At 47.2% G+C, this 9,757-nt stretch overlaps 1 protein-coding gene across 2 annotated transcripts in view; it reads right to left on the bottom strand.

Moving 5' to 3' along the window:
• IntS2 (integrator complex subunit 2) overlaps nucleotides 1-9,757 on the bottom strand; it is a 44,740-nt gene that overhangs the window by 12,331 nt on the left and 22,652 nt on the right. For both annotated transcript variants that reach the window (XM_037423925.2, XM_075889914.1), the window contains exons 13-15: nucleotides 7,569-7,824; nucleotides 5,079-5,224; nucleotides 3,169-3,341 (exon numbers count right to left, since the gene is read on the bottom strand). In XM_037423925.2, coding sequence (XP_037279822.2) covers nucleotides 3,169-3,341; nucleotides 5,079-5,224; nucleotides 7,569-7,824 — 575 coding nt within the window. The remainder of the gene's footprint in view (nucleotides 1-3,168; nucleotides 3,342-5,078; nucleotides 5,225-7,568; nucleotides 7,825-9,757) is intronic.

The raw sequence follows: 9,757 nt of genomic DNA, 5'->3' as shown, positions 1-9,757 counted from the left end.
GCAGTCTCACTTCCGGCACCTCAATGTTGGCCCTGTGCTCCAACTTCAGTGCCTCCATCTCTGCGGCGTTCCTGACCTCCAGCCTCCTCTCGATGTTCTCCAACTCTTGGTCGTACTGGAGCCTCTGGGAGCCCAACTGTCGACGTAGCGGTCCACTTCGTGCTTCAGAAAAAGCAGCTCTTCGTCTTTCGACTTCACTTCTCCCTGGTACTGTTCCTGGCTCAGTTCTTCTACACACCAGGTGTGCTCGGTCTCAGTCTTCCGAAGCTTCTCCCCAAGATCTTGCAGCGTGTACTCGTACTCGTTGCAAACGGCCTCCCCTATGTATTCTAGCCTTGCCTTCTCTTCAGAGAGCAACTTCTCGTTCTCAGATTGCGCGGACTCAGTCTCTCGTCACAGCCTCGCATTCTCTTCGGCAGGTCGTCGAATTGAGGTGGTCGAGTCGAGTGCTGAGGCTGAGCTGGCGCTCTCTTGATGCTTTCTGCAAGCTCTACAATCTCATCCATTTTCTTCTTTAGAGAGTCGAATGCGCTTTGGAGTGATTCAGCCTTTCTCTGCTCCTCCTCGAGTACGAAGGAGAGCTTCCAGACCTCCTCGGCATGCCTGTCGATGAGCACCGCCGTTTCGGTGGAAGCCTTTGCATACTGTTCAACGGCATCCTTGTCCCTCTGAAAGTCACGATCGTGGGCCACCTTGGTGCCAGACTGGTGTTATTTTCGTGTGCCTGCGTTCCGTTGCTCTTGGTTTCTTCCTCTTATCTTATCTTCTTCACGTATGCTGCTTCCTCATCCCGGGACTTTGTGACTGCATTCATGATCGCTGCCCTCGCTCGCTCCGCAGGGCTGTCTTGCACCGCGTCAACGTCCCACCTGGAGTCAGCATCTGCTCCAACATCAGCAACACCCATGAACCCTGTTGACACCAACGGGCCTCTGCCTAGCTTCCATGGAGCTCACCTCCCTCCTCCGCAACGATGGGTATGGTCGGAGTAGACGGCTCGGCAATTTGCTGAGCAAAGCGAGCAAGCTCCTCAAGGGAAAGAAAGGAGCAGCTTGACAGGTGTAGCTGGAAACTGTGGTGGCATCACCGAATAACATGCAAGACCTTAACGGCTTCAGGAGCAGTGGAGTCTGGCCAACGGAACAGCTCCTGCATGGCCCGAATATAATCGCGCAGACCCTGATCTGGATGTTGCGCTCAGGCGTCGAGCTCACGTCGGCTACGGTAGTCGTAGGAGACCAGCAGAAACTCTTCACGGAATGCCGCAACGAACTTGTTCCACGACTGAAAGGGCGGTTGAAGACGTCTCCATCGTTCCATTGAAGCACGTCGGACTTCAAGAAGCCGCAAACAGCCGAGTATAAGAAGAGGTCGTCAATGAATTCGATCACCGATTACCTCGCGTCTTGCCCGGAAAAGGTGGTAACGGTTAGCGGGGTCATCAGGGCCATGGTCGCGGACCGCCAGGTACCTCGATGTCTGTGGCCCAGCGGCGGGGTTCTCCCCGTTGAGCGCCAAATATAGGATGTTTCGAGGCTGCTCGGCCCAGAACCCCGCAGGGAAGACGCGGAGCCACACCAGAAACCTTCTTTATTGACCGGAACCTGGGCCACAACTGCCCGCTGCAAGCCCCCGCCACGTGCCACCCCGCGCACACCCTATCGTCGTCTTCCTGTTCCTTCTGTAATCCGCAGGCTCGCGGCCGCCGCTCCCATAGTACCAAGCATGTGCATTGTTTCCTTGTAGACTTGCAGTTGGAGGGCCGACAACATGAACAGTGCTTATTGTGAAGTTCCCTTAAAGTGGGTCATAGTGTACATAGGTGCACAAACTTTCAAGTTTATCTTCACAAAAGTACAAAGACGTTAGAATGATGGACCGCATTGCCCAATTTGAATTGTAGCTGTCCATGCTTGCACATCAAGGCATGACCCACTGAACTCCTACGGCTGTACTACAGGCTTTCTTTTTTTTTTTTGTGGGAGGCAGTGTGGCTCAGCATCTGCTCAAACAAATTGAAAATGTCGCACAACACACTGTTTTGCATATTTCGCTGCATTCCAAACAGGATTAACCTTCGGTCACGGGATACAAAAAACCATTTCTTAGGCACCACAGAGCGGCCCTCACACTCTGCATTATTCAAGTGGCCTGCTGCTCTCAGTGGTAATGTTTTATCAACTTCACCAGAAACAAACTTTCACATTTCGGAACACTTTTAAGTCAAATAAGAATAAATAGGTCATATTTCAGGTCATTTAAAGCCACGCAGAAGGTATATTAAACAGTTTTTCATCACAAAAAAAACGAAAGATGATGGCAACATCAAGATGTTAGATGAGTGCTCCCTCTCAACCTTTCCAAATGAGCATCCTTTTCTATTACCTAAACATTCCGTGTTACTGTCATCAATATTTTATTCTCGATTCACCTAGAATAACAACGAAAAGATGGCAACAACTCGCACAAAAAAAAAGAGTCGCACAATTTCTCATTTGCTCACAGAAAGCCAGTCCTGATGTTAGGAAGATAGAACTAGGAGTGAGCGAACATTTGAAGTTTAAAATATTTTTTTAATAGAGTTAACAATCCGATTCGATTCGCACAAGAATTTGATCCTTGGAAGTATTCAAACTTTTCAAAGGCAAATACAGTCAATGACCGATTGGCAGTGGCCCCTTCACATTTTCAATACGCTTCACCCACGCACACTCTCGCATTGTTGCAAAACTGCCTTACAAACTTTGCAATTTCACTTTGAAGTTGTATTAAAAAAATATTTGAAAAATATTTGTTTCGATTCATACTAACACTTCAGCATTCTAATTTGCTTTGCACGCAAAATTTTGCTAGCTGCTAGCTCTAAAATTTATGCCAATAAGTCAAGTGCCCAGAAACCTGGGACCTGGTACGACCACTTTCAAGGACAGGATATGTTACCTCTGAATTATAACGATTACAGAATTCATAGAAATAACTGAGCTCAGGCCGGCATGAAATAAAAATGCTGTACGAATGCCACAGTGCAATGGCCTTTTTAATTTGAATTTTTTTACATGTTTATGACGCCATTCAGAGGTTTCACGTAATGCCGCCGTAACCCCTGGCAGGCCCGATGCTTAACAAAGTTCGATGCATCAAACTATGATTAACTAATAACCCGCTCGCCTGAATACGCGAGTGTCACATCGCAGCACATGCAGAGGATCCAAGATGAGGTCATCCAAGGTGAGAGGTCGCATGCGGCAAGGTAGCCTCAGAGCGTTGGCAGTTAGCACCCAGAGTCGGCGAGGGAACACTTCGTTCAGCCGCCACCACACCTGCTTTGCTCGCTCCATCACCTGGAGGCAAAGTCGAGAGAGCAAATTGGGAAAGCAATTTACAATGGAAATTCATTACTACATACCTACTTTAAATGCACAAACCGTTAACACATAGCTGCAGGAATTCACACCCGACTGCCATCATGCGCGACACACTGTAAGAACCTGCATTCAGGTTGAACTTGCACATAGTCCGAAGTGTATTTCGCGGATAGTAAACATGACAAATAAAGTTTCCACTCGAATGTAGTCCAAAGAAAGCAGAAATTGAACAAATTTGTTTACGCACACATTCATCGTCACCTGATACATTTAATTCCGAAACTTTCTTGACAGAGATGTGCTCCTGCGGCACTTCTGTACCACCAAGGGCATTTGAAATCGAGCACTTCAAGAAGGCACGACAAACGAGCGCCTCAAAAATGTAGGCCCAAGCCTCGGCGATCCATGTGCACAGCATCGCTGGCATCCCTTTCAGCAGTCCAGTGGATCCACTTCTGCCTCCCTAAACATCGTCCGCTTCATATAAAGAAGCTTGATGTGGTCCTTAAATGGTTTATTTAGGGACACATCAAGTGACTACAGCTGGGATGTGATGCCACAATGAGCATAGCACGAGAGTCATGCAGCAGTTGCTTCATGGAGGCGACACCAAAACACATTGAGCCGAAGTGTCGATCGGAGCCCCAGAAGCGCTCTGTTATTCTTGAACTAAATCTGTCAATTCCCAATCAACGATAAGTATTGCATTTATTGAACCCTGGAAACTTCTCAGGGGGCTGCACACAAAGGTTGAAACTTTATTTATAAATTTCACGCTGAAATCTCTGCATGTGAAGTTAGAAACTTGAAAATCTATTTTTTGATATTTTCTTGACATTGGCTCAACATTTCTGAAACTTCGTATGATAGGTCTAGGGCACTATGACAAGTTAAGTGCACGCTTAATGTGCACACCTTTCAAGTGAGCAACAGGAAGAGAAGGGTGGCCGAATAGAACACGACGATGTCGAAGCAACCCATCGAGGGCGCGAGGAGTGGACGTAAAAGCGGCCTGTCGGTAAAAACCCCGGAACATCTCGGGAACCAACCACTTGACAACAACAAGGTCCAAAGGCATCCAATCAGGTGTGGACAAGTGTGCCCGAGGGCAAGTGAATCATGGGCTGCTGAAGATCGTGGGAGGACGTGGTGAGCGGAAGGTGGTCACCGGACCAGGTGCTGAAGATGGGCTATAGGGTTGCGGAACTGAGCCTCCAGGACTTCAACTGGCCTGGACCTCCTGCCGTTGTCTATGTCCTCTCAAGCCGTGGACGTGAGAGGACCATAGCCATCCGGTCGTGAGCTCAATCCTAAGGCCTGCAAACTTGAGTGCCGTCAGGCAAGCAACAGCCGTCAGGCACGAGATGCGCATCGAGCTGTGTGTACAGATCTTGAACCAGGTTGCCCGTGGTTGCTTAATGTCTCGCCCACCAGCCACTGAAACCCCGTCGTCAGGAGCTAGCCCTTGTCCATCCCAAAAGCTGGACCAACCGCGTTCTGGTAGCTTGCTGTGGAAATCTCAAGGTGGCGTTTTCAACCACATTTTTTTTCGCAAATTTTCTCACTTACTAAGAGTCGTGTTGCAGTAAGTGTGGTGTTTCTGGGATAGTGAAATTGTTCTTTACTCATACGCAAAAAACCTTTTGGTCTTTGGAGACTCTTTAAAACATCCGCGACAAGGCCATTAGAGAGGCTGAGACAAGACTGGTGCACCTGTCGTGGGCATCCTTGCTCCAGGAGGAGAGGTAGGTTGGAGACCAGCGGCTGAGCATAGGGCCACAAATGGGGCAGTGGCATCGTGTTCAGCCGGTCTAACTGTGACATCAGGTCAATAGGGCATTTTCGAAGGCGGCTGAAAGCTGCACAACATTGAATAAAACACATTGTCACTATTTCACTGGGAAAACAGCACTAGTACACACTTGAAAATAATGAGTCCTCACAACCCGAACATTAATAAAATGAACTCCGCAAGAAGAGATCTAGTACTTACATCTACGCAGTTCAGCCACAAACTTGAAAGAAACAAACTACATGTTAATATATGCTTAGTAGGTCCAATCCCTACAGAAAAGCTCAGCAATACACTCTGTCCTTATCACATCAGATCAAAGCCGCACACATTTATGAGAGGCTTCAGTGTCATCACCTTCTTCGTCATTGACCGTTAAACAATAAACGCTCTGGTTCTGTCATTTCATTTCAACCATTTTGCTTCCTGTAGGTTTCATAACACGAACAAACCACCTTGGGTCAACATTCTCTCAGAACGTTTCCATAATACCAGGTCCAAGAGTGCACAATTTCACTATTCATGAACCATATTAAAATGTTATTCTCTAAGCGCAGATATACAGAACAATCCCTAGAACAACTGTGGTCTTAACAAGGCCTTTGTACATGCAAATTTACTTTGTAGCAAACATGTGATGACCTTGCGGTGAACCCAAACGGCCTTCACAACATCTCTGCGCATTTGTACTAGAACAGGCTATTTTATACCAGTTACATTACACATTTTCATTACCCCTTCAAATCATAGAGGAAACCATAAGATCCCTCATGGTAAATAATTATCAACTAAAATTGTTACCTTTAACATCCCAAGGCCGCCCAATAGCCTATAAGAAACACCGTAGCGGGGGAGATCTCGTACTAATTTAGGCCTCCTGAAGCTCCTTTAAAGAGGCCTTGCAACACTTTTTGAGCGTGGTCAGAAAACGCTGCCCATCAGTAGTAGAGGCTTCCGAGAACACGCGAGCCAAATATTATAGCGCAGTACGTGGCCTGGAATTCACAACAAATTATCAAAGTCAGCTGAAGTTTGCTTTTTATTCTCTCGACAAATGACGGAGGAAACTCAAAAATCACTTGTGGGAAGCCATTTATCAGCCATTGGCTGATTTGAACATGGTGCGCTTTGTCATTGCGGGGATCGCCGCGAAAGGCCGCAACTTGTCTACGCGTGCACGCATGATCACCCTGAAAAAGCCGCGTATTCAAAGAAAGAAAACACAAAAGAAAAAGTGATCCAGGTCAAGAGGTGGGTGTGACGTATTTTCTTTGCCCACGCTATCCCTCCCTGCTTAGCTTCCAGCGCTTTCGTCGGGACGAGAGAAAAGAGAGTGCAATTGCAGCGTGAGAAAAATCTTTGAAACTCCACTTGCACTGGAGGGATTCTTAAAATTTTTGCGGCACTGAATTCATGAGGCAATAAGCTCTTTTAGTGAATCAAATGCATGGTTACTTGAAAAAGTGTTTCAGAACGTTTTTGCATTCAACCTCTATTGCGACAGGGAATTGAATTCAAACATTCACTACAGTACAATCTCAATGATATGAATATGAAGGGCAGGAGTGAAAGTATTCGTATCACCCGATATTTTATATCAAACACTAGCAAAATCCTATTTCAAAGCACGATATAGCAGATACAAAACATTTATTCCCACAGAAAGAACTCGCATATGTTTTTCTGGAAGAAAGGCACATGAACCAATAAGTGATGGCACAGGTGGCTGTCATAAACACACACGTTAAGGCTTTGCTTAAGACCTAGCCAAAGACCGCACCTCCATAATTATAAGTGAATGATAGGAATTCCAAAACGCTTCATGCCATTATACAACTTTACTGCTCCATTAGCCGTGTACTTTTAGACCTGCGTAGCCACTATTGGCGATTGCGCCAATAGTGACCATGTTCTCGTGTGCGACAACTGTGGCGAATGGTAGTTAATTTCTGATTTGTATGCACTAGCTGCGCACGTGCCTTCATAACTACACCATTGCTATCTATGATCACGTCTACCATAGTTTTGTCTACAGCAGCTGCGGCAGGCAGCATCGTTTCGGCTTGGCGAGCGTTGGATGCTCGCACACTTTGCGAGTTCTGTCGGCGCCATACAACCGCAGCTTCATTTACAGCGGTTGTATGGCGACGACATACGATAACTACAATTCTGACAGTGTGCACGCTGTCTACGCACACACTTTCGGTTCTTTCAGAGCGTGCTTCTGGTGGCTGTCGCTTGACGGTTTCAGTGCCCAAGTTCTTATCAACCTCCCAACGCTGAAACTTAATATCAGACTGAAATTTGTATCGGCTGGGCTAATTCATATCACTGAGATTATACTGCATGCCACTGCTGACGGCACCAGACATTGTGGCAGCGAAGAGCAGCTTTATGTGAAATGGACTAACCCTGCGCAAGGCTGGGAACTGTACACGGTGCCCTTGGCCCCAACCGTGGTCCGAAGCGACGGTGTGGCAGAGCAGTGACTGCAGCGGCACCTTCGCCGCGGAGCCAGTCGTCCACCATGCAGAGGTGCGGATGGTGTGAGGCCAGCAGGCGCAGCAGTGGCGGGAAGAGGCCCGCGTACCGTTCCTCCCTCTGTGCCCTCATTACCAAATACCGGATGGGCAGCTGGGACAGCAGTTCAGCACCGTACCGCTTCACCTGCGGGGATAAGTACAAACAATTCAGACGTTGTCAGTTTGGATCCTCCCCCAATATAAAGCGTGCTCTCTTGCACTATTACTTTTCTTTCAATTTAAGTCATAGGCGCAACACTACAATAGAAAACAAACAACAAATAATGTATGCTAAGCTTTCGTTGCCATTGCCTGCAATTTGATTTAGCTGTAAAGAAACGAGCCCCTCGAAAAAATTTCCTTTCTCTGCTTACATCCCTACTTTGCGCCTAAATTTTCCTCATTTTTGTTTTGGGTCACACACACGAAAGAGCAGCATTTCTAGTTCACTCAGTAGAGTTTCTTTACACGAGCTAATGCGCAGTACATACGATTAAACCTGAGCAAACTCCTATGCATGCATGATTGCATAGCCATCCCATGATTTCATTTTTTGTGCTTCCTTTCTTTAAATGAAAACTGAAGTGCGATGTGCCACTCCCCTTCGCACACACTTTCGGTTCTTTCAGAGCGTGCTTCTGGTGGCTGTCGCTTGACGGTTTCAGTGCCCAAGTTCTTATCAACCTCCCAACGCTGAAACTTAATATCAGACTGAAATTTGTATCGGCTGGGCTAATTCATATCACTGAGATTATACTGCATGCCACTGCTGACGGCACCAGACATTGTGGCAGCGAAGAGCAGCTTTATGTGAAATGGACTAACCCTGCGCAAGGCTGGGAACTGTACACGGTGCCCTTGGCCCCAACCGTGGTCCGAAGCGACGGTGTGGCAGATTGCATAGCCATCCCATGATTTCATTTTTTGTGCTTCCTTTCTTTAAATGAAAACTGACGTGCGATGTGCCACTCCCCTTCGCACACACTTTCGGTTCTTTCAGAGCGTGCTTCTGGTGGCTGTCGCTTGACGGTTTCAGTGCCCAAGTTCTTATCAGTGCCCAAGTTTCAGTGCCCAAGTTCTTTTTGTGCTTCCTTTCTTTAAATGAAAACTGAAGTGCGATGTGCCACTCCCCTGACTGGGCTAACAAATATGAAAATAATGACTTTTGAAACATGTCCCTCACATTTCTCACAACATTTCAGATTGTACCTGCACTGCAAGTTAGGATTAAATGTGCAAGGTGTTGATACAGGTTAGATGGTTAGAGTGTAGATGGTTGGGTATTAGCTCTCTATATGAGTATGTTGTTCTTGCACAGAACACAGAAGAGGGTTCTTACACAGAAACTTGTAAACTTAAAAAACTAGTGGAAGAATAAAAAAATTTTGAATTAATTTTGCACTTGTGATCTCGAAGATGCAAGAAACATAGGGTAAAGTGAATTTCCAATGGAGAAAATTCAGTTGTGCCAGAATGGGGTACTTTTCTATGCATTCTTATACAGTTAAACCCCTTTATTAGATGCATGCTCGAGGCAGCAATCCTGGTCCTTTATGTGATGTCACAGAACGAGCGCTAAAAATGGGCGCGCCGCCAAATTCTTGCCATAACGCGCGGGAGAGACGCCGGGAGGTCAAAAGAAAAAAAAAGTAAACAAACGTCCAAGGCTCCCCGGGCGCGCGCTCTCCCCTCGGAAGCGTGGCTTCGCCGACGAACCTCCTCACCCCACATCGGCGACCGAGCAAGCCCGCGAAATTTCTAGAACGAAAGAGGCGTGGTCACGCCGGGTTGAGTCATCCATCGCGAAGGGCATTCCAACCGTCTCGCCCTCTCCCCAGCCTTCGCTGCGTATCGCGCCGACGAAATGACGAGAACCTTCTGGAATCTCGCGCGGAAGGTATTTAATCGAGCAGCCGAGACGAGAAAGCAGGAGAAGACGGAAGTTAGCGCCAGAGCGCGTAGGGATTCCGCCGTGTAGTCGGCGAAGGTTTTGTCCATGGAGACAAAGCAGGAGAAGATGATTTCCACCTGAGGGGTGACGACTCGAGCTACAGGCAAGAGTGTGTGTTTACCGCTAT

Source organism: Rhipicephalus microplus, chromosome 3, assembly GCF_043290135.1.
Source record: "Rhipicephalus microplus isolate Deutch F79 chromosome 3, USDA_Rmic, whole genome shotgun sequence".
Taxonomy (NCBI): Eukaryota; Metazoa; Arthropoda; class Arachnida; order Ixodida; family Ixodidae; genus Rhipicephalus; species Rhipicephalus microplus.
The sequence above is the reverse complement of the archived record's forward strand: the minus strand, read 5'-3'. Positions and strand labels throughout refer to the sequence as shown.